The 24,505-nt window shown below is 50.7% G+C and overlaps 1 protein-coding gene across 2 annotated transcripts in view; it reads right to left on the minus strand.

Moving 5' to 3' along the window:
* Positions 1-783: 783 nt before the first annotated feature.
* Positions 784-24,505, minus strand: part of Esrrb (estrogen related receptor beta) — a 155,772-nt gene continuing 132,050 nt past the window's right edge. The window contains exons 4-7 of one of the 2 annotated variants that reach the window (XM_075948101.1): positions 16,768-16,878; positions 16,188-16,349; positions 7,922-8,191; positions 784-3,597 (exon numbers count right to left, since the gene is read on the minus strand). In XM_075948101.1, coding sequence (XP_075804216.1) covers positions 3,353-3,597; positions 7,922-8,191; positions 16,188-16,349; positions 16,768-16,878 — 788 coding nt within the window. In that variant the 3' untranslated portion in view covers positions 784-3,352. The remainder of the gene's footprint in view (positions 3,598-7,921; positions 8,192-16,187; positions 16,350-16,767; positions 16,879-24,505) is intronic. The other variant, XM_075948102.1, reaches the window with a different exon arrangement.

A 24,505-nucleotide genomic window follows, 5' to 3' on the forward strand; every position in this document is an offset into this window, starting at 1 on the left:
AGATACCCCACTTCAAAAAATGGAGTAAGTTGTTCCTTCCTTAGCAGCCCCTTAGTGACTCCTCCTTTGAGGTCAGTTTCTCTTCAAACATTTCCCAGGACATACCTGGAAACTAGAGGCCGAGCATCAGTACGGGCTGAACCGGTTTTTGAGAGCGATACTCTATTTACTATGTTATACCTATGTATAGGTGGGCATACGTGATTAAAATCAGATGCATCCTGGGCATATGAGCAGCGAGTGAAGCCTCAAATAATCAAGTCTGTCAGTGAAAACAAAGAACCACTCCCTCATCTCAGGCTCCTTAGCAACCATCTCCTCGTGCCCATAAAAGGAGGTCCCGAGCAGTTACCAGGGGCCTTTGAGTACTCAAGGAGCCTGCCATGTAGCATGTCTGTTCTGCATTATCCCTTTGCTTTTAATGAAGTTCCTCGTGACTCTGCAACTTGGGGGCACTTCAGTTCTTTGAACAAGACACCGAGGACCTGGAGACACGCAGTCCAGATGGTGACTTGAAGCGACACAGGCTGTGTCCCCCATGTAGCACCCACGGAGTGTGTCTCTCTGCTGCAGAGCAGTAGTGGGGCCGACAATGCCAGGGGTTGAACCCATGGCCTCTGGACCCTAGGCTAAGTACTGCTAACATTTACAACAGCCATGTAACCTGTACCCAAGGCCTCCTAGGCACGAGTGCTTTGTGCACCTCTCTGATTACCAGTGTGAGTCCGAAGGGCGATGCTGCCTAAGGGCAGAGTACTCCAACAGACCATGCATGAAAAACTCAACGCACCTTTCCCTATTTATTAGATTCCAGATACATGGGACCGGATGGGAGAACCCCGGGGCATGTGATTTACATGGGGGCTATGGGAGAACACATACGAGAATTACAGACAGGAAGGGTGGGCGGCACAAAGGACTGCCGGTTAAAAAATATATACATCTTAAGCCATTCCAGCCACGATATCATTATCAGAAAATAAAGCAATCTCTCCACATAGTGCTTCTCTTTGGTGCTGTTCCATGGGCTTGGACTCGGGTCTCCTCCTCGCAAGTCTGTCATCCTCGCCTGCCCTGCCGCCTGTCTCCCACGGTAGGGGTCTGGAGGGAAGGACCAGGCAGACAGCATAGGCTCTGACCTTGCTGACCCCAGATGAGAGCCACTTAGTCCTCCTCAAGATGAGGCCCTGGAAAGTCGTCAGTTTGTATACGCAACAAAAACCGGGAGGCACGACAAAACCATCCAGAACCTTCAGGAAAGGGGAGGGGACAAAGGAATGAAATAAACCCCAGCCGGGGCCTCCTCTAAAACGGATTGTTTATTTCTCGGGTTGAAATAATCTAAATAACCTGTATCTGAGCATTCAACTGCGAAGGGCGCTCTCCTCTCCAAGTATCCCAGAAATGGACATAGCGGGGAGCCCGGGGGTTTTGCTCTGATTAGGGGAGCTGGGTGATGGAGGGACAGCTCTCACTCTTCCCTGTCCTGAGCACCCTGGCCTCACAGACGTCTCTCATCTAGTCTTTGAACAAGCTGGCGCTACCCTCCGACTCCAGGTGCCCAGGCGATTCAGCTTGGGCACACCGCTGTCACAAGTACATTCTCTTAGCTTGTAAAAGCAGCTTCTATCTAGGGACACCGGGTCAGCAGCCCCCTCGGGTGAAAAGGATTCCATCTGGGGTGGGGGTGGGGAGCTGCATTCGTAGACCATGGAGACAAAGCTGCCCACTTTTACTACTCCAAAGCAGTGTCAACTCAGCCAGCCATGGGCCATCTGTCCCGCCCTTGCTGGTGTGGCAGGAGGCCAAGCAGAGGGCTGAGGACTTGGCAGATCTATTTTTGGGTAACACCCTTTCCACAATTCTGGGACACAGCAGTGTGGCTAGGGGTGGCTTTCAGACAGGGAGGTCTCCCTAGTTTAGCGTTAACTTTGGGAAGTGGCCAGTCTCTAATTCTGAGTCCCTGCAGCTCCTGGAGATGTCACCAAGGAGGCAGAGCCTGAAGCAGTCACAGGTGCCAGAAAGCCTGAAATAGGAGGACTCCTACATTCCAGGAAGGGGTCAGGATATGTGTTGCCTGGGGGATTGCCCAGGAAAGTGGCCAAAGTGTGTTGGCATGTTATTTTCCAGAAGGAGCATCTTCACCTGCAGGACATCCAGTGAGAACTCAGGACTGCCCCTTGAGGGGGCTTACAGGAGGGGAACTTTGTCCCTGTGCCTAGGGCTAAGGGGTTTGTTAAGACAGAGCCTCTTAGGAAGCGTGGAATGGGTTGGTGGATCACCCTATACACGACTGATGGTCAGGTCTCGCTAGGTGATCCAGAAGGGTTACATCCACTAACAAATGTCAAGAGGCTACCCTCCCATGACACAAAGCCTAGAATTTTATGAGGTAAGGGAGGAGCCAAGAGGGACCTTTAGAGTTCCTTCCTTCCCAAGGTGTCACTATGCCTCCCTGCTCTACTGTTGGGCCTCTCCCTATCCTACATCCCAGCCAAGGCTGCTGACCTTAAGTGACGGTCCCCAGGTGCCCTCTGATGGGGCTAGGTCCTGAACAAGTTCTAGACTTGCCAGGCCCAAGAGAAGGAGGAGACAACAGTAGCAACAGGTACAGGACCCAGCTCTTTTCTGAGCCAGTAAGTTCCTGGATACATACCCTGGAGTTACCTCAGCAGGCTGAGATGGGGCAGGAAACAAGGGAAGGGCTTTTAGGGGGGTGGGATGTGGCCACTCGCGGCTGGCGGGAGCACCAACTGGACCCTGGGTGTGGTAGAACAAGAGGAAAGAAGGAAGGGGAGGGAGCCAGCTGGACTGAGGAGGCGCAGAGACTCCTGAGCGGCTAAAGGCCCTGGCCACAGACCTCTCTATGCAGGCAGGGCCTCTGGAGACACTCCAGCCTCAAGGGCCCGCCCTCTCTGACACCAATACCTCCAGAAGAACCCAATCTAAGTCTTTTGGGTCCTGGACTCTAAGCACTGCCCATCCAGGTACATCCAGATCCTGAATGGGGAAGGGTCTGGATATGGATGCGCTGCTTCTTGGTTGTGGGGAGGGGTGATTCCTCTGGTGGTCTCCAGCCCTAAGGGGAGTCAGCCCTGGCCCAAGCCTTAGCACTGCCCATGGAGAAGGAAAAAATACCAAAGAAAATGCGGGTGACAGATGAGCCCCCCGCCCCCACCCTCCCATCCCCGTCTCCCCATCTGCTGCCCCTAGGAGTCTGCACATGGCCAGGAAGCAGAAAAACCTCTTCCTCTGGGACAGCTCAGAGCCCCGATGCAGGTGTGGAAAGTCGAGGCTGGTGGCTGTGGAGGTCTCCACATGGGTCGTGTCCATCCATCTGTGTGCTGGGCCATCACACCTTGGCCTCCAGCATCTCCAGGAAGAGTTTGTGCATGGGCACCTTGCCTTGCAGTTTCACACTGTAGAAATGCTGCACGGCTTTGGCTGCCGTCTGCCGCAGGAGGGGCAGCGTCAGCAGCAGCTTGCCCGTCCTCCGTGGCTCCTCGTGGCGTTGGCTCAGCTCGTAGTCCTGCAGCGCCTCGTGCAGCAGGTCCTGCAACTTCTGCACAGCCTCCAGGTCCTCAATGTACATGGAATCTGCGGACACAGGAAGAGAGTCAGAGCCAGCAGGGGTTGCTTGGCTGCCCTGGGGCAGAAGGGATGCCTGGGGTGAAGACAGACCAGCAGGGAGCACGTCTACCCTCAAAGGCTGACTATTGAAGAATAAGGATCTTCACTGAGAGACTGGTGGTGGCACTTGGCTCCCAGAGATCTGTTGGATATCCTGGAGGTATCCAGGGGACCCTGGAATCTGGCCCGCAGAATCTTATGTTCCTCACTTGGTAGGTTGTGTGAGACTTGGGGCGAGCTATTTAACTTCTCTGTCCCACATTGTTCCTAGCCATAACTATCTCATAGAGTTAAGAGGGTCATACAGGCTAAAGGTACAGGACACTCAAGTGCCTGTGTCACAGGAGCCTCACCGTGGTCACTACGGGCACCACTGTGTCTTCATGGTCTGTGAGCCATGAGCACCACTCATATGCAGCACAGCTAACCTTACAACGCTGGCTGCGGAACAGGTATAAAGGCAGAAATCAAGGTCTAGCTGCTTGGGGGTTGAGGGGAATACAGGGGCATGGGACAGAGGGAGCCAGTGGGAATATAGCTGAGATATTCATATATGTATTCAGATATTGACATATATCAATAGCTCAGTAATGGGTGCTTGCCTAGCACACTCAAGGCCTTGGGTCTGACCCCCAGCATGGCAAAGAAAAAAAGGCATTGGTTTAGAATGTAGCCCATGAACTCACTGCCTAAACACTGGGATCTGAGCAGAACAGAGGGAATCTCCTAGAACCTGTCCTGTGGGGGAACTACCCAGCCACTTCTGTCAGCATCTTGTGCACGCACTATGAACTGTAGTCCCAAAGCTTGCTGTGTGGATACCGGGAGCTGAGCCAACCTTGTGAATTCCTCAAAAGAGCAGGCAAGTCCAGAGCATGCTGGGTGGCCCGACCCCAGACTGCTGAGGCAGCTGCACAAGCTGGCTCGTCCCAGCGATGCTCTGGATTCCCCCGGGGTCTCCTTCCACCCCAGTCACCTCTGACCCCATTTCCCATCCTGGCACCCTCCCCAAGGAGTTACAATTGGCAGGTGCTTTCAACCAAAAATGAAATAAAATAACAGTGCAGGATCAATTTCTTTGCAATCCATCAGTGAGTCTGTATCGATGGCATTGATAAACTGTTAATTACAAAATCAATGGCTATGAATTTTTTTTCTGCTGTCAAAGAGCCCTAGAGATGGCTGGGATGCAGGTGAGTGACAGTTGGCATACTCTCAAGGGACTGGGTCAGCCTCTGATGAGCTCTGCTCTTCTGCCAGGTACCCAAGGAGTCACCCCATCCACTTAGCCACAGGGGCCTCAGTGATCTCACAGCCATCCCTTCTCCAGCCAACAGGCTCTGTAGGCTCCTGGGTGACTGTCCTGCCTTGAGACTATGACCTGCAGGGGCCTTGTCCACCAGCTCTCCCTTCCAGGATCACAAAGCACTAAATCTTTGAAACCAATGGACGGCAGAGTAAGGAGTCACTGGGGCAAGCAAGGGCCACTGCCATGGAAGGGAAGAATACACTTGTAATTCCAATAGTTGGAAGGCTGAGGCAGGAGAATTGTCCATGAGTCTAAGGCCAGCCCGGGATAAACAGTCAGTCCCAGGCTAGTCTGGGCTACAGAGTAAAACAGTCTCAAAACCCAGAAAGATGCCAATCATTATTGGCTTGCTATTTACAGCAAACTGTCTAATGTAAGATATTAACAGTGGACTGGGCACGCTGGGGGTGAGAAGGCGTGGGGACGATACATGGAATCATGGGATTTCATGCACTGTCTGTTTATAGAGCTACACAAAATAAAATAAAATAAAATAAAATAAAAACAACAACCTGTATTAGGTCAGGCTCCTGAGGAGCAGAGCCTAAGTCAGGGTTTGGGTTTAATGATTTGTGAAGAGGGTGTTTTCAGGAAGAAGCAAGAAGGCAGAGGCACGGAAGGAACAGACAACATAAAGCCAAGGCTTGCACCCACAAAGAGTTCTAAGGCAGACTGCTGTGCCGTGTGAAGCCCCCATTGGCTGACAAGGCTGGCTGGGGATTGATGACATCAGGAAAGGCACCGGAGGGTTTAGTCTGGGGAGCTAACAGCAGCAAACGCCAGGGGGCTGAGGATGGGAATGCTGTGAAGGAACATGGGTCTGAGCCATCAAGTGTCCCTGTATGGATGTGCTCGAAAGCCAGAGGGACCATGGTCCCAGTTTGTCAGCCACTCAAGGAGTTCCTAGGATATGAGACTTCCAGAGAGAGCCCGGCACGCATGGAGAAGCGGGCCTCTCCTCCTGGGAGCCAGCTTTTCCTCTTCTGTGTGCCGGGATCACTATTTCCCCTGACACTGTAATAGCAGAGACAACAGTCAATATTTACAGAGCTTCCTCTAGGCCAAGCAGTGAACTGCATTATCCTCAGCTGATCTTTAGTACTCACAGGTGCTTGGAGGAGGAGGTACCAGGAGCGCCTCCTACTCAAGGACAGAGTAACCAAGGTCAAGTTGGTGTCAGGGAGGGAGGGAAGGAGAGAGAGACAGACAGAGGGGGAAGGGAGAGGTAAAGAGAGAGAGAGAGAGAGAGAGAGAGAGAGAGAGAGAGAGAGAGAGAGAGAGACGGGGGGGGGGGAGGAGAAAGAGAGAGAGCGCCAGTGCTGTTAGTGTCAGGAATAGTGTGTGTATGTATGAGTGTGTGTGTGCATGTATATGCATCACGTGTGCATAGTGGCGGTGGAGACCAGAAGAGGGCACTGGATCCTTTGGAGCTGAATTAGAAGCCTGTGAGCTGCTATGTGGTTGCTGGGAATTAAACCAAGTGCTCTTAATTGCTAAGTCACCTCTTTAGCCCCAGAGACAAAATCTGAACTCAGGACCATCTGGCCCAGGCCAGAGCAAGGAACTCTGCCACATACTGCAGTACTGCAACTGTATGTACACATTTCCAGCACGTATCTAGAGACCCTGTATTTCTCCCTGTCCCTAGACCCAACCGGCTACCTCCAGCTCCCTAGCACCCAGCCAGCACCTCCAGCTCCCTAGCACCCAGCCAGCACCTCCAGCTCCCTGGCACCCAGCAGACAACTCCAGCAGGACAGGGGCTCTAAATGTGGACGGAGCTACCCAATGCCTCGCCCAAGAAAATCTAGTTGAAGTTGTAGGAAGTTCAAGATATTGAATAATCTCAAGACTTGAACACTAGGTTAACCATCCACGTGGGAAGTTAGATGGATCGTACCCAGGTGATCTGATGGGAAGAGTAGCATCTGTTCAAAAAGTAGCAGAAGCCTATGCTATCTGACAGTTAGATGACCTTGGATTGGAGGCTAACTCTGACATTTCTTTTCTCGTTTTTTAAAAAATGTACACTGGCTAGCCAGGAACTCACTGTGTAGACCAGGCTAACTTTAAACTCAAGAGATCCTCCTGCCTCTGTCTTCTTAGTGCTAGGATTAAAAGCCTGTGCCACCACACCTGGACTAACCCTGGCACCTTCAAACAGTGGCACCCTTAAACTCTGGATAAATTTCCAACTTCCCCAGCCTCAATTTTCATGTCTATAAAATGGGATTATAATAAGAATTATGTATATAATGTCATAGCGAACTCTGCAAGCTGAGCACTTACTCCTGTGTACTAGGTATGTGGCTGACATAATTATATATACATTGCATGAAGTAAGCACTGCTCATGGTCACCCAGGCTCAGAGTGAAGCAACTTGCTCAAGTGGTAAATGCAGGCACGGCCCTTAGCAGTGGATTCAGAATCTACAGCCTTTGGTTTCTGCAAGTAAATGACCTAGGAAATACAAATCCAGCGCTGACCTCCATGACAGCCCTTCCAACCCCAGGTCACCCTTGCCGTGTATTGTGGTTTAAATGAGAAATGTCCCCACAGGCTCATGGATTTGAACATTCGGTTCCCAGCTGGTGGTGTACTGGGGGAAGAGATGGAACCTTCCGGAAGTGGGGCCTTGCTGGAGGAACAGCTTTGAGGTTCACAGTCTCGCTTCACTTCCTGTTCACTCCCTCCGCTCCCTGTGTGTGGATGAAATGCCATCTCTCTGCTTCCTGCTGCCACACCAATCCTCCGCTCCCTGCTCCGGTGGTGGATTCTATCCCTCTGGAACCCTGACCCAAAAATAAACCCTTTCTTCTGTAAGCTGCTTTTTATCACAGAAAAAGGAACTAGCACGCAGTGTTCACTGATAACAGCAATGCCTGTCACCCCCCACCCATCACAGCCATGCCCGTCCGAGCTGGGCTTGCCAGGCTCCCACAAATCCTTCAAGCCCTCTGAGGGTCACACGCCACCCTTACCTGAGTTGGCCAGAGCCAGGGCCTTGAGTGTCACAAACTCCTCCTTCTCCACCTTCAGCTTCTTGTACCTGCGCACCAGCTGCAGGATGGCGCGGTAAAGCTCCAGCAGCCCCGCCAGGCGGGAGTGCTCCTCGTCCATGATATAGTCCTCCGCGTACACCAGCTTATCATCGTAGGGCAGTGAGCGGTACACAATGCCCAGGATGAGGATCTCCATCCAGGCACTCTGCAGCAGGCTCATCTGGTCCCCAAGTGACAGATTCGAGAAGCCTGCAGAGGGCGGAGAAGTGGACGATGATCAGAAGTGGGCCCCGGGGCTTCCCTGGGGCTTGCTAGGGTTCGGACTGGGGGGGGTCTGTGTCCTTGCATCTCCAGACCCTGCTGGGGGTGGGGGAACCATGTGATGCTGCTACCCTCCCCTTGGTAAATGAGTCACACCAGAATTCATGGAAAAGACTTCCAGAATAAGAGCTGGGTCAATGTTGACAGTTGTTATCACTATGCTTGTTGGTTCTAGGTCTTGCCCCATGTCCTGAGACGTATGCCCACGTGCATTTGCAATTGAGGGAGCTGCTGAATTAATAGCAGGATCTGGGGGCGGCAAGATGGGATCTCTAACTGTCTGCTCACTCCAGGGAGGCTCTCTGTTTTAAAACAGTACTAGATCCTAATGTAGCTTCCAGCCAGGAAGGAAGGTTCAGCTGTCCATGACCTGGGCAGAATCGCCTGGGACCAAAGGCAGAGGCTGCTGGGAGGGGAAGGCTCCATACAGCCTGTTACTGGCACTTTCCCGTAAGACTCAGCAGCCATGCCCTGGAAGCTGGCATTGAGGGACACAACCCCCTCCCTCCAGTGAGGAGAAATGGGGTTAAAAGGGCTGTAGAATCATGACCCTGCCTTGTCCAGGGTGCTATGTGAGATTACCTGGGTTGGACTCTGATTGCCCATGTACTAGCTGTGGGCTGACCTTCAGGAAGCCATGCAACTTCTGCAAACCTTGACCTCTCTAACCTCTGTCCGTTCCATGTAATGGGCACGAGAGCAGGGGATGCTTCAGAGTGGTCGTGAGCTACACGGGAGAATGATTACAGAACACACGAGCTCCTCTTAGTGTTGAGAGGAAGCCCTGTGTCTGCCAGATGAGGGTGACATGCTGGGACGGCACTGTGTGCGGACTTGATTTAGGCAAAGTCAATTAATAGCCTGATTTATGAGAAAGCAACAGGGAAGAGTAAGTTTGCTAATTTCAAATCATAAAAACTAAACAGGAGGTAATAACTTCTCAGGGGGGCTCATCCAGAAACGGGGAGATTAGTCTAACTCGAAGCAAGCTAGATTTATGGTGAGAAGAAAATAGCTGGGCATGATGACGCACGCTTACAATCCCAATACTTGGGAGGAGGATCTGGAGTTCAAAGCCAGCCTTGGCTACAAGAGACCCTGTCTCAAAACAAACAAACAAAACAGGGCTGGGAATACTGTGCAGTTGTCGCGTGTCTGCCTACATGTGTGAGGCCCCAACTTCAACTCCTAGTGCTGGGGAGCAAGGGAGGGAATCCACAAAGCTGTATGCACAATGTGCCATGTGCAACCCAAACGAAGGAATTTGTTTCTGGGTAATTGTGCCAACGAAAAAATTTGCTAACTTCGGACCAAGCCCTGCCTACTCACTGCTTGTGACATGGGGGTGCCATGAGGATGAAAGGGCATGGATGAGACCCCAGACCACCGGGACACACAGTGAGCCACCATCCTCCTGCCATGGATGACTGAGGAAGCCGCCACTCTCTTATTAGTGCGGTCATTATTGCTTCCTTGCCTTGGATGACCTATCTCTTAGGGTCTGTGTGGCGTCTATCCTGCTTCCCAGCCAGAGCAAGAGCTCTCCCTCTTGAAGGTCCATCTGGAAGGAAGGGAGGCACACCTAAAGCTGAAGGCCATTTACCTCACCTTTCTCTTATGAGCCCTGACCTCTCCATACAACCCGTGCCTTGGATCACTACTGCCAGCTCTCAGCTGGTCACCTATGGGTGACCAATCACAGAGGAGGAAGTGTGCCCACCAACTAGGGGCAACTCTGGTGACTGTGCCTCCTTGTGGGGGGGTACATGACACAGGGGTTAAGTTGTGTGTCTGTTGCTGCCTACCTTCCCAGTAGCACAGGGGGTATGTGGCAGCCTTTGGGGGCCCAGAAAGCCAGAGGTAATAAAAGATAGATAGAAATGGACATCCAATTTTCCTTATCAGGTCCGTGAGTAGGAGAGAGGCTTTGGTGACATTAATTAGCAGATACCAATCAGCCAGCATGGGAGGGTGTGGGTGGGGAGGAGGCGGACTGTACAGGGAGGGGTAGTCGGACAGCAGAGAGACTGGGGAGGGTGGAGGAGGCACACAGGGGTGAATTCACAGACAAATGAAATGGAAGGAAGCAGAGCGGGTGGGTGGGCATGAGACAGCCGGGCTCTGGGGGTATAAACAGGCTGGTGAGGTACATCTCTCAGGCATGATCTCTGTGAAGAATGTTACAAGCAGGCTTCTGCCCCTCTCCATGCCACAGCTTTACTCAAACCCTAACTCCCAGCTTCTGTCCACAGTGAGGATGTTACAGGTCACTGAATGTTACCAAGCAACATGGTGACAAACACCTTTAATCCCACCACAGGGATACATAGAGAAACCTTGTCTGGAAAAAGAAAGAAAGGAAGGAGGGAGGGGAGGAGAAGGGAGAGAAGGAGAGGGAAGGGAAAGGAAAAAAGAAAAGAAAGAAAAGAAAGGGAGGGAGGGAGGGAGGAAAGGAGGGAGAGCTTCAATGACTGGAAGCTTCTGAGAACACGCAAATGGCAAAGTTGCTAAGGATCAGTCCAGGGAGACCCTGCACAAGTGACCTGGGGGCTGTGCTCTAAAGGGACACTCCCCAGGGGTACAGACACACTCCTGAGCCCTGACCTCCATGTGCCTGGAAAGTGCAGACACCAGACACAGGGCTGCTTGCCTTCCTGCCCACCCAGTCTGATAAATAGTCACAGCAGAGGACAGACAGATGTCATGGCCTGACCCTGGGATGGCAGGAAAACAACCCAAAACACTTGCTTCGAGTTTATACCCCATGTAAGGGTCATGTAAGAGGCTGGCCTGCTCTAGGGAGCGTGGGGGAGGGGAGACAGCCACCTGGAAAATCCTTTACTCTGGGAGAGCATTCAGAAGGGTGGCTTTCCTCCGCTGGGCCAGCTGAGTGTGCGGATCTGGGTCTGAGCAGCAGGCTCACCCTCCGGGGACGGAGTACGTTCTCTCTGACAGCTGAGAAGTCCTGGACAGAATTCTAAAAACCCCAGCTAGTCTACAGTGTTTGTTGTCAGTATTTAAAAACCATTTTAATGCTTTCTAATACTTGAGGAAAACAGGAGAAGACACCGCTAGCTCTAGGAGGGGACTGGGTGGCAATGGGAAAAGGGGCACTGTTAGATCTCGTGCAGAAAGGATGCCGGGCAGAACACTATGGAAATGCAGCTTGTGATACGTGTACTTACTAGACAAACACAACAGTTAATTAATGAGCCACCGCCAAGTGTGAGGCAGAACTATTTGTGGATGTGCAAATACACACCAGCGGTACAGACGCCAGAGCCAACCTGTCACTCTGCTAACCACTAGAGGTGACCCACCTCTGACCCTATGTATCCACACGCCTTGGTAAAATGGGACAGAGGAAGGACACCATGTTAGGGATGCTGAGGTTAAATGTGTGGCCACACAGAACACTTTTCAGTCTGCAGACGGGAAATACAGTAGGGGACTACAGTGTTAAAATGCGAGCCTGGCCGGGTGGGGGTGGTGGTGGATATGATACAGGGAAAACACACAGGGAATTCCCAGAAGGCTCCCACGTAGGGGCCTTGGAGGTTTTCACATTCTTCACTTCTGGCCTTTGCAAAGTAGATTCTTATCCTTTGTTATTTAAAAGGCAAGCAGCTGTGCTCCCCGCCAACCCCCCCACCCCACTTGTGTTTCCAATTGGGTTGGGCCCCTATCAATTCATTGAGGATGGAGGGCCAGCAAGGGGGCCTCCTGCAGCAGGAGGTCTGAGAGAGGCTCTGGTGACAAGGCTGACCAGCCCTCTGTGCAGCTCATCCTGGGACCACTGCCCAGCCCAGGGCCCCTGGCACACAGGTCTCCCTCCCTATGCTCTACAGCTCCGGGAAAACTGTTATCTGCACCAGTGGATCTAATAACAGCTGGCCCCATCCCCCATGACACTATGCGCTCCTAGAATTAAAAAAAAAAAGCACGTAATTTGTGGCAAGTGGAGTTCATAATCTGCTAATTTATGATGGTCTCTGCCGACCTGGAGAGCCATTAGAGAGGTAATAAAGGGAGATGTAATTATAGGATCCGGGGCCACTTCAGACACAGCTGCTGTCACTCGGCAGCTCATCCTTCATCCCGCCAGACGGCGGTTCCTCAGGAGCAGGCTGTCCAAAGAGCCTTCCTGAAGAGGCCTCTGGGGATCCCCTGCACACAGCAGCCAGAGCTGGGCACTGGAAACGACTCTCCATGAAGGCTTTCCTGACCAGGGCGGAGTCCCTGCTGCCTGGGGAGGGCAGACAAGCGGCGAACAATGCAGGAAGCCTGCAACTCATTGAACTCGACCAGCAGCCCAGGCAAAGGCTGTTGTTGCCTGGATTGCGGGAGTAAGAGGTCGCTGCTCTCAGGACTAGGGCTTGCCCTCCAAGAAGCTCAATACTTGGGAAATTCGACTCAGCCAAAACTGCATTTCCAGTAGTGAAACCTCAAAGCGACCTAAGCAATAACCAAGCAAATTGCTATTTTATCATCAGCCCGGCACCGAAAAGGTGGAGGCAGAAGGATCACTCCAAGTGTGAAGCCTGCCAAAGCTACGTAGTCACACTTTGTCTCCAAAAGAGAAAACCTTCTGAGGTTTCAGTTCCCCAAGGTCAACTGGGTATGAACATAGGAAGTAGAAAAGTCCAGAAAATACTTAAGCTTAAGTGATCTGGGCCACCCTGCTCTACTCTGTTCCATACAAAAATCGGGCTGTTTTCTGGTGTATCCTTGCTGTATATGCCGCCTGACTGTCACATGAAGCCACCTCAGTCTTGAGGCCAAGTATCAGGGACATGCAGTGCACAGATATGCTCAGGTGGTCTTCATGACCCCAGGCACAGGGGAAGGCATCAGGACATAAGATATAGAAGGACAGATAAACTCCATTGCAATGAGAGGACGGAAATACAATATATAAGAGTTTCAGACATGGGAACCTATTAGAGGTTTCAGGCTGCACGGATGGGGTGGAGTCTCAGATGATCTCCGATTAATGGAAAAGCACCCCTAATACTCTGTGTAAGTCACGTATTGGGAGACCCTCTGTGCACCTGCTTGCAGGCCACAAGCTGAAGACATGCAGCATGAGCCAATCCCGCCTAAAGACTGCTGCAGAACTCTGGTCCTAGGCAGTCTAAACCCCTCTCTTACGCGTGCCCCCCCCCCACCAGAATCAAGATGACTCAGTGTGGTCTTGGTGTGGGCTCTAACAGGTGAGCCTCCTAATCAATCTTCAACTGCTTTCTCTCTCCATAAGCCTATCTTCAAATGAGCTTTCCATCAAAAGTGGGATTAAGTCAGTAGTTTAAACTATAGTGGACACAGTGCTAGAGAGATGGGTCAGTGGTCACTTGCTGCTCCTACAGAGAGGGATCAGGGCAGACTCCCAGCACCCACATGGAAGATCACTGGCATTTGTAACTCCAGTTCCAGGGGATCTGACGCCCTCTTCTTCCTTGGGCATTGTATGCACATGGTGCATAGGCCTATATGCAGGCAAAACACCTACCATACACATTTAAAAAAAAAAAGACACTTGGTCTGTCCTTGCCCTTAGTGTGAGACTTACAAACAGTGGCAGGAGACCCTTATTAATTAACTAAACGATTCAACATGCAGATTTATGCAAGTCAATATGTAAGATAAACGAGTGAGACTTTGCTTACTTCACATCCTCTTATTTATGGCTCTGGTTTCTTGAGATAGGGTCTCTTTAGTTAGGCAGCCTGGGTGGCCTAGAATTCACTAGGCACAACAGACTGGCCTCAAAGTGACGGCAAGCCTCTTGTTTCCAGAGTGCTGAGATTACAGGTGTGAGCCATCACACTCACCTTGATTATAATCCACAGGAATTATTCTTTGGAGTTGACATGCAGACGCAAAGGAGGCTGCGTCACTACTGGTAACTATGACAACCATGGTAGGGTGGCAGGTTCTGAGTGACCTGCTCCTGGGACACCTGGTGGGGGCTTCTGGAATTCCCATTTTACAGATGGAAACACTGAAGCTCAGAAAAACCTCACACAAGGCCAATAAAGGCAGATCTGGAACAGGAGCCCCACTTGTCTGGCTCCAAAGCCTATGTTCCCAACAATAACCCTGCTTGCCTGTGTTCGGGTGGAAGTTCCACCCCAAACCCCTCCCCTGAGAGTTGACTCAGTCTAGACTTCTGCCCTCCAGAGATGCTCAAGACCACCTCTACAGGGCATTGAAACTGCCCCCCCCCGGAACAAACACGTGGTTTTCTGGACTCCTCTCTGGGGGACTGGAAAGCATCCAGGAGCATTTGTATCAGTTAAACCTGGGCTTTTTCTAATTTGGTATGATTCGGTCTGATTGGGATTATTGCATCGGTGGAGAGGCTCATCAGGGCACAGAAACTTTTCAGCATGTCCCTCTAACTTGGCGCAGATGTGAGAAACACAGGAGCAGGAAGATTGAGTCTCCTGGATGCTCCTTTCCCCCAGGTGTTATGGGGTAAGGCTCACAGAAGGAAGATGTACTGACCCAGGAGACCGCCAGGCGCCACTCCTGAGCCGTCCCTCTGAAGCTGTACCTAGCTGACCCCGAGGAGTAGTCTATGGGCTGGGCTGGGGTGGCTGTGCCCAATTTGGCTTGGGGTCAGTGGAGCAATCCAGGCTGAGGTATCTTAAGCATCGGCCTGACACCACATCTGTGCTGAGGCAGCACGGGGCAGATTTAAAAACGACTGAGTGTGTAATCCCGGGAGACTGAGCTGAGCTCCTTATGAAGGACGTACTCGCCAGGTGCCTGGGCAAACCCACGCGAGGCTTAGAGTGCTAAGGGACCTCTAGGCTTGCCGAAGGTTCGCGTCGGCAACATCTCCAAGCCCTGTCCACAAGTCGGTGCCTTCCCGAGGGGGTACCCTTGAGTCTCACTCAACAGTGAGACTCACCTCAGTCAAGTGCTGGCCCTCACAGGCCAGCACAGCTCTGCTACGTTGCCACGTGTGCTATGCTTGTCTTCTAGGACCACGGCTGACAAAAGACAATCTACAGACACAAAGATAAAGCCATGTCATGGAGCTAGAAAGAGTCTGCACGGGGAAGGGTTCTCTGACTCAGTGGACCCCAGTGCTGGAGGACAGGCCAGGACCTTAAATTGTACAGAGAAAGGCCCCCATGCGTGTGCAATATGGAATTCCACGGGCTCCACCATTCACCCAGACCGAGAGAGGCTCACAGTGGGGCTCAGGCCTGAAATACACCGTGCATGCAGCGCTGCTCCTGCCCCTGATGCTCAAACAAGGAGACCAGGTGGCCATGGTGAGGATACAAGTGATAATGACACATGACAGACTCCACACCTAAACCCGCTACCTTATTTCACCCCGTCTTTATCTACAAAGGCCGAGTTCTCATACTCCCACTCCACAGGTCACATGACAGACTCCACACCTCAACCCGCTACCTTATTTCACCCCGTGTTTATCTGCAAAGGCCGAGTTCTCATACTCCCACTCCACAGGTCACATGACAGGCTTAGGTCACAGAGCTTCTGGGTCTACAATCTGACCGGGACCCAACTCCTAAGGCCCTGCTCCTAACGCCTCCCGACCTGCAGCTACTGTAAAAGAAGGGAATGTTTCCCACTGTAATGCCAGTGAACTCCAGGAGACGCCTACTGTTTTGTCTTGTGGGTTTAACGACCTTGCTGTCCAAACATTCTCAACTGTCTACCCCATACGGCAGGTCCTAATAAGATGACAAGCCGTTCTGATGAGCTCACAAACATTCTGAACCTTCCGCATACTACTCCCCCAATCCCATAGAGGAGAGAAGGGCGGTGAGTGGGGTGGCAAAGGTCTTCCAGGCTTTTTTGGGCCAGGCACCAAACATCAAAGGCACAGCTACGGGACGGGGTGAGCCTAGAGTACTCCTGCCCCCACCGCACCACAACTCACCTGGGATGTGTTTGGCCCAGCCGATGATGACCACCAGCTCCCGATCTGCCAAGTCACAGAGAGTAGTCAGGGCCTTGATATCTCCCTCAGGCATACCAGGGGGAGGCATAGCATACAGCTTGTCGGGTTCAGCCACCAGTAGATAGGAGACGATTTTTGTCACTGCAATGACCAAAAAGGGAGCAAACAGTAAATGTCTGGGGCAGAAGGGGTAGTGTCAGGCTGAAGCCCTGGGGGTCAAAGGTGGCTGGCATCTGTCTGCTCCCTGACATCACAAAGCTGCTGGCAGTAGTAAGGAGAGCACCGAGGTGTCTTCAGCAATGGGCAGCTGCTCAGAGGACCCTGGCACAGCCGTTTCTAGGAGGGCATGGAGACAAGGCCTGGGTGCTGGGGTTCTTATTTTACACGGAGGCCAGTTCTGTGCCATTCCATATAGACAGGGCTTCTGATGAAGCCAGCCAACACTGGCCACTGTTGGACGTCTTTAGATCCACAATGAATGGCCCCAGGAGGATGCCCGAGATTCCAGTCAGAGAAGGGCAGGGGGTGAAGGGATGGGGATGGGCTGCCTGGCACACACTTGGTTTTTTGGCAGGTGGGGAAATCTGTAAGCTCAGGTAGGGGCTGTTCTCGGAGTCCAGCCGTCGCTTGTACTTCTGGCGACCTCCACGCACTCGGTCAAGGCGCACACCTGTCAGAGAAGAGAGATGTTTGCTATCAAGAGCCGTTCCAAATTTCCAGGGAAGGAGGCACTGACTTAGGATCTGTAGCCCTGGCTAAGAGCTTCAAGGCCATCCAGTCTCGTGGAAGACACCATCTGAAATAACAGCCCATCCCACCTGCTAGCCTGGTCCTGTCTGTAGTGGTTTAGAAAAAATGGTGCAGTTCCCCGAGGGGCAGCAGCAAGCAGCGGGTCACTGTCTGCTCTCTGTGTGCAGCTCCCCCTAAAATCACCCTGAAACCGTAACCCTCTGAGCCCTCATCTCCAAAAGGAAGGCACAACAAAGCCCTCTGCCATGTGTCCCTATCTTAGTTCTGCTTTGTATACAGGGAGGGCCGAGTTCACGAAGCTGGGGAAGAGGGGCTAGCGAGGTAGGTCAGTTGGTACAGTGCGTGCCTAGCATATACATAGCCCTGGCTTCAATCCCCAGCAGTTGGGTGAAGACAGGAAGATCGGAAGTCCATGGTTGGCAACACAGAGAGTTTAGAGCCAGCCTGGGCTACATGAGATTGTCTCAAGAGTAAAAAGGAATACGAAGACAGTCCTCCGAGAAAGCCTCAGCTTCTAAGTTCCTCTAAAGCTTAACTCCTGTTCTTTCCTCCAGAGGTAAGAGTACCCCACCTAAGGCCTGCCCTTCCCTTTTCCAGGAAGACCAGCTGATCTGGAAAGAGAGACAATGGGCTTTGTCAGCAGTCTTAGCCTGCCCACTTAACTCAGTCCAGCCCACCCAGCTGGAGAGAAAGCCAAAAAAAAAAAAAAAAAGTCACTTGATAGAAAGGTGATTTACTTCTCACTTGTGCTGTGGGCTACTTCTTTGATAGTAAGTACAGCTAGTTACATACAGATAGCCCTAGGAAAAAGAGGAAGCTGCCCAGAGAACTGCTTTTGTAGGTGGGACAATGCCTTTGGGACAAGGGATTCTGGGAAGACACCACACACCCACACCCCAGTTTCAATAAAAGGCTGCAGTCCACATCCTCTCCAAGAGGGCAAAGGAGGTGCTGGAGCTTCGGAGATAGGAGCCAAGCCTTTCTTAAGGAGCCAGTTACCTCTCAACCACACCTAGTCCAGAGTGGCTCCCAAAACTGGCCTTGAATTTTAGATCCTCCAGCTTCAACCTCCCAAGGTGGAGATTAGAGGCCTGCACCACGGCACAGTTTACACAGGGCAAGGGATGGACTGAAGGGTCCCCTCTGTACCAGGCCAGCACTGGACACTAGAGCTACATCCTCAGTTCGCTAACAGTCCTTTAACAGGTGGCACACAGGCTGTCAGCTACAGGGGACGAGGCGGACTCAGCATCCCGCCCCTGACTTCTACTTAACGGTAATTCCCATTTGGAGGGTCGCCTTGTTGGGCTCTGTGATGCACTCCCACTGACCTGGGTTCTTCATCCCCCCCTTAGAGGTGAAATGTTGAGTCTGTGACTCAGGGCCATCCAATGGGAAGGAAGAGGATACAGAATGTGTGGGCAGCCCCAGGACACGCACAACATCCTGGTGACATATTCCACGTTTCTGAGCACTCTGGGATCTGCCTTTCTAAGCCTGGTCCGTGGACCTCTGAGAAGCTGTCAGCAACCCCCCACCTCTGTTGAGACAATCGAATTGCTGTAACAGATCATGTCTGTGTTGATTTCTCTAGGAGCAGAACCAGAGCAAAGGAAGCACATGCAAGAAGCCATGAGGGCAAGGGAAGGAAGGGCCATTCTAGGTTCTGCTGCTGGCTGTGTCCGCTCAACCTGCTGGTACTCCTCAGACACTGGAGGCCCGGTCTGGGTGATTTATCTCCCTGTCACCAGCTGAATGCTGCTTTGATTCTTTTGCTAGCCTTACTGGTGGGCCCAGGCTGAGCCAGCCTGTGGCCAATGCTCTGGGGCAGAACTGAGGTCACAGGAAGCGACCAGCATACATAGGTTGGCTAGTGATGAGAGAGGAGTGGTCTTCTCAAAGTGTGGGCCACAGACCAGTAGCATCAGCATCATCTGGGGCTTGCTAAGAGAGCAAACTTTTCAAGCCCCCAGACAGGAAGAGCAAATGACCAGCCTCCCCCCACCCCCGCCCAGATAATCTCAAGTACCTCCAGCCGGCCTCTGAATCACTGAGTAACCAAGAAGTTCCTGAACTTGAGATTCTCCTGTTTCTCTTTCCCCAGTACTGGGATTATAGGCATGTTACACTATGTGAAGTTCATGCAACACTGGTGTTTAAATCCAGGACTTTGCGCCTGTTGGACAAGAACTTACTAACCAAGCTATACTCCCAGTCCCAAAATAAACATCTTACCAAGATGAGTTAGGACATGCAGAGCCTGTAGGCACTGCTCCTGGGGTACCCTGGTGGACCTGCTCCACATTCCACCTCCCTCACCATCCCGGCCCTTAGGGGACACAGGAAACAGCTCAGTCTCCCAGCACAAACCTAACCCTACAGGCTCCCGTAGCTCACAATTGTCCCCCACTCCTGAAATCCCCTCTAATAGAGGCAGAGACACAACAAGGCACGAGACCCCAGCATACTGTTCTCCCACCCGAGCTCAGGCTACCCCCTTGAAATGCCACACAACCCAGAGTGCAACCCTACTGCATTCAGAGGACACTGAGGGCCCATGGGCACCCCCCTCCATGTGCCAGAGCTGATATGCACTCTTATTCTTGAGTCCAAAGGGGGGGGGCTACACCACTTTCTCCACAAGCCACTCCAAGGGACTCTCCTCTCCCCCTAGTCCACCCTAAGGTGACTGTAAGCTAGAGAGAGACCTTTGAAACAGGCTGGGGGGCAGCTAACACCTCTGCCGTTCCTTCTTGAATGTTCTCTGACTTGATTAAAGACCTTGGTGGGTGCTCAAGAAAGTCCTGATGAGAAAGAGCACCACCCTGCAACACACACCAGGTGTTTCTTCACAGCACCAGGGCCTCCCCTGCTGGTTACGCGTCCCTTGAGGTCAGGAGCTGCACGTGGCCCACTTTGGGTTCTGGCATGGAGCCTGGTAGCCAGCAGGTGATTAGGAAAACACTGTGTTCAATTTTCTGGTAAGTCACATCAACAATGGTTAACAGCATGGCTCACAGAAGACTTTCTATATATATTACACCGTCTAACCCACAACATACGGACTGGCTGCCATTACCCCATTTAACAAATAAGGAAAACAGGTGGAAGGGCTGGCTGGCTTGCCTGCTAAGAGTCAGTACCCAAACCCATTTGCCATTCCCAGGAGTGGCCTTCCAGGACACAGCTCAAGGACTCAGACCCACCCCGGCATTTCCCTCCAGTTCTTTATAGCCAGGCACCCAGCGATGCCAATGGTTATCAACTGCCATGTCAGCTTCTCTGGCTGGAACTAACTAAGGATCGCACGTCAAAGATCGGCACAAAACGGGTCTGTTCTCACTGTTTTTACGCTCTTGTCCAAATCCAAACCCATGAAGTCTATGACCAGGGAACCCGGGGGTCATGCTCATGCTGACATAGTTCCTGACTTGGAGAAGGAGGTTCAATGCTTCAGGGTCATCCTTGGGCTTGGGAGGAGGGAACCCATTCTGCCGGGAGTCCAGGCTTTCCTGAAATTTTAATACTCTTGAGGCAGGAGCGTTGCCAAGGAGTTCCAACAGCCCGGGAGCTACATTTCACTAGCTGCTTCCAGAGCCACCTCAGGTTTGCTCCCATCATGCCTCTGTACTCCCTACAGCCCTGTACGACACTGGTCAGGATTTGCTAATGATTACTTGGAGCAGAGGCCATGGGCCTGTGCTTCTCACTCTGTGGAGCACAAATCAGGAAGAGTCAGTGCCAACCTCCAAGTCCAGTGACCTTGCCCTTCTTGCCGACACCGCCTGGAAACAGTTGCTTTTCTGGATTCTCCCCATGAAGGCCTTCCTGGATCATGGCTTTTCCTGAGAACTCCCTGGCCTCCCTTGTTCGCTCTCGTTACAGAACCACCACCCCACGTGCAGTTATGGCTGAGTGTGCCCAGACAAGCCCAGTACTGAGCTGTGGTGGCCAACGAGGAGGCTGACGTGCTCACCTCAGACAGCTCCTGTCAGGAGCCATTTCCCCCAAAAAGTATTACAGGGACCATTGTCTTGGGGATGTTTGCAGAGAGCCCCACACCCCAACTGTATTGAGAACTGTTCCTTGGTGGAGCCCACCGCACACCCAACTATCTTGAGAGCTATCTGTTAGCGGAACCTGACCTACATTTCAACTATCTAGAGAACTGTTTGTGGTTGGAATCACAAAAGAAACGATTCCACTTGCATAGAGAACTCTAGGTGTGTCGACTCGTGACCACGTATCGACTCGTGACCGTTGCTGCCCCGGCAAGATCCCATGCCCCTATCCGAAGCCAAAGGGCTATATAAGCTGCAGCCATTACACTAATAGACGGAAGCTTTGACAAGAAAATTTTGTTTGTCCTCGTCCCTCTCTCTTGCCCATGTCTTTTTCAGATAGCACCTCTTCGGGACCCTGGAATAACTGACCTGCCAGGCGGGTTACAACCCTAGACTAACTGACCCGCCCGAACCAACAACTTGAAGCACGGTCAACTATCGGACAACGACGCGCAGTCCCGGGACGACAATGATAAAGAAGAGAAGGTTCTGCCAGCTGTAGAACTTGGACAGATCTGTAGGACGAGGTAGGCGCAGGTTCACTGCCGTCCAATAGACATGGGAACAACAGTCTCAAAGGAAGAGAAATTTATCAGGGAGAGAGGAGTAAGAGTCAAAAAGAGAGATTTATGTGTTTGCAGACTCAGAAGGGAGTCCTTCGAGATGCGAGAAGTAAGGGTACAATCCACACAACTACGCCAGCCAAGCAGGCTGGCTGCTAGGGCTAGAGAGCCTATGTCTTAACCCCTTGCCATAAGCAGTAGAAGCTGCCAGGCAGGTTTGCTATAAAGGAAACTAGACTCAAAAAGTTACAGCTTCAGGAGAACAAAAGGAGGTTAAATATGTTTCTTTTCCATTTTATAATTTTGCTTCTTGGTCAAAAATCTTTAGTTTGTAGGCACATAAATTTATATCCAAGGTAGATTAATTTCAGTACTGTGGTTCTGTAGGAAAGTTTTAAAATCAAAATTGTAATACATTTAGAGGATTTTAAAATTGTTTAGGCTATCCTGAGTTTTTATTTCTTTCTTATAAAGTTGAGGTTTGTTCTTTTGAGTTCTGTGAAAAGTTTTGTTATAATTTTAATGAACATTTACATTAAATCTGTGAGTTCTGTGAGGAATGTTGCTATAATTTTTAATGGACATTTACACTGAATCTGTAGATTGCTTTCAGTGAAATTGTCATTTTTGCTGTGTTTCTTCTACTTTCCCAAGAAAATAGGAGATCTTTCAAGAGTTAAAGTTCTTATCATACAGGTTTTTCCATTTTGTATGGCCCACTCTTGGGTGGGAGTTGTATTGTCTCAGTTTGTGGTCCTTTCCTGCTGCCAGGTGTTGCTTCAGGGTGGACTGCTGAGGCCCAGGCCTCTTACTAAATTTATCAAGGGCCAGAGTGATAATGGTTAAAAATAAAAAACATTTCCGCCTTCAAAAGCAGACATGACAGAACCCAAACTTCTGTCCTGCTTGCTTAGAGTTACTCCAAGATATTTTATAAATTTATGGATATTTAAAAGGATGATGTCTCATTTATCCTAGGTGTAAAAGAGATACATTTGGGTTGTTTTCAGATTCTGGCTATGATAAAGTAGTTCTGCTATGGGCATAGCTGAGCACATGTCCTTATGGTATGGTTAAACAACTTTTGTATTTAGGCCCAAAAGGGGTATTGCTGAGTTTTAAGGTAGATATTTGCCTAATTAAAAAAAAATAGCCATAATGGGGGGCCCCTAGTACTGGGGAGACTCTCACTCGGGTCTCGGGATGGCGCCCCCCTTCCCATGGCTTGCCGGAGACCGTCCTTGCTGCAATTGCACGGGGCTTTGGTTGATGGGATGGGACGGGTCCGATACACTGGGGCCGAGGCTCATAACCTGCGCAGGGGAGGAGTTCGGCCAAGTGACCGGGAAAAGGAGTTTTTGAGGAAAGAGGCCACAGCCCAGTGTTCCAGGAGGGTCATAAAAAATTTCAAAAATCCAGTGATGGTCACAAGGGGGCAACTCCCTGCCTCTCAGGACCACTCCCAGGGTCATGATTGGCTAGTTCCCTAAACAGTGATAATCGCAGGGAGGGGGAACTCCCTGTCTCTCTCAGGATTGGGGTCTGGCTTTGTCTTCAGCTAGTTCCTGGTGCAGGGTCACTGAACCGGCTAGTCCTAGATTTTTGATTCTTCTCTTCCTGCTGGGGGAGTCTGGATTTATCCAGGTCTTTCAATACTTCCAAAAGTGGCTGTGTCAGTTTACACTTCCAGCATTGGAGTTTTTTCTTTACCCACATTTTCTTAAGCATAAATTGTTAATAATTTTTAATCTTGGTCATTTTTACAAGGATAAGGTAAAATCTCAGAATTTTGATTTTCCTTTCTCTGATGGCTAAAGGATGTTATGTTTGAGCATTTTTTAAGTGTCTCTCAGTCATTTTTAAGTTCGTCTGTTGAGCGTTTTCAGTTTAGGTCCGTAACAAATATTTTTATTGGATTAATTTTTTGATAACTAATTTCCTGAGTTCTTCATATATTTTTGGAATGGGTTTATGATAAGTAAGGATCTTTTCCCACTCTATAGTCTTGTTATACAAAAGCTTCTCAGTTCAGGAGATCTCATTGTTTCTCCCAATGTTTGTGCCACTGAGGCTGTGTTTGAGATGTGGCAAAATGTACTTCTAAATATAATTTTTATATGCTGAGGCCTTTGATCATTTAAACTTGAGTTTTGTACATGGAGATGGATCTATTTTTATTCTTCTACATGTTGATGTCTAATAAGGCCTAAATCATTAGTTAAAATGCTTCCTTTTTCCATTTTCCTATCTGCGAGGCAGACTTGCCACTTAAGAGGAGGATAGCTTATACACTTTTAATTAGCTATTTAATGGTTAAAGCCCTAGTTATAATATTCTTATGGGAGACCTTGAGCCACTAGGTAAAATTCTTACAAAAAACAGTTTCCAATAGAGAGCTTATAAAATCATTACCCCAGGCTTCTTGCTAGGAATAGAAAGCCAGCACTTGGGAAGCAGAGGCAGGAGGATCCACACTTCAAGGTCATCCTCAGCTGTGTAGCCAAGTTTGGGTCCAGTCTGGGCTACAGGGGACAGAAAAGATAGAAGCAACTTCATTTGCTGATGCTTAAGCTACTGGCTACCAGAGAGTCTGGCACAAGTCATCTCCTCTGACTGATACGAGGGACAGTTACTCCTAAATTGGGTTGTAATTTCCAAATGCCAACTGGGGAGAGAGAGAAAAGGGAGTCTTGAAATAAGAATGCCTATGTTTGTATACTTACACTGGCAAAATACCCAAAAAGCACAGTCAGGAAGTGCAATGAAAACACTAATTAAGGGGCTGGAGAGATGGCTCAGTGGTTAAGAGCATTGCCTGCTCTTCCAAAGGTCCTGAGTTCAATTCCCGGCAACCATATGGTGATTCACAACCATCTGTAATGAGGTCTGGTACCCACTTCTGGATTGCAGACATATACAC

The sequence above is a fragment of the Microtus pennsylvanicus genome, chromosome 14 (genome assembly GCF_037038515.1).
Source record: "Microtus pennsylvanicus isolate mMicPen1 chromosome 14, mMicPen1.hap1, whole genome shotgun sequence".
Taxonomy (NCBI): Eukaryota; Metazoa; Chordata; class Mammalia; order Rodentia; family Cricetidae; genus Microtus; species Microtus pennsylvanicus.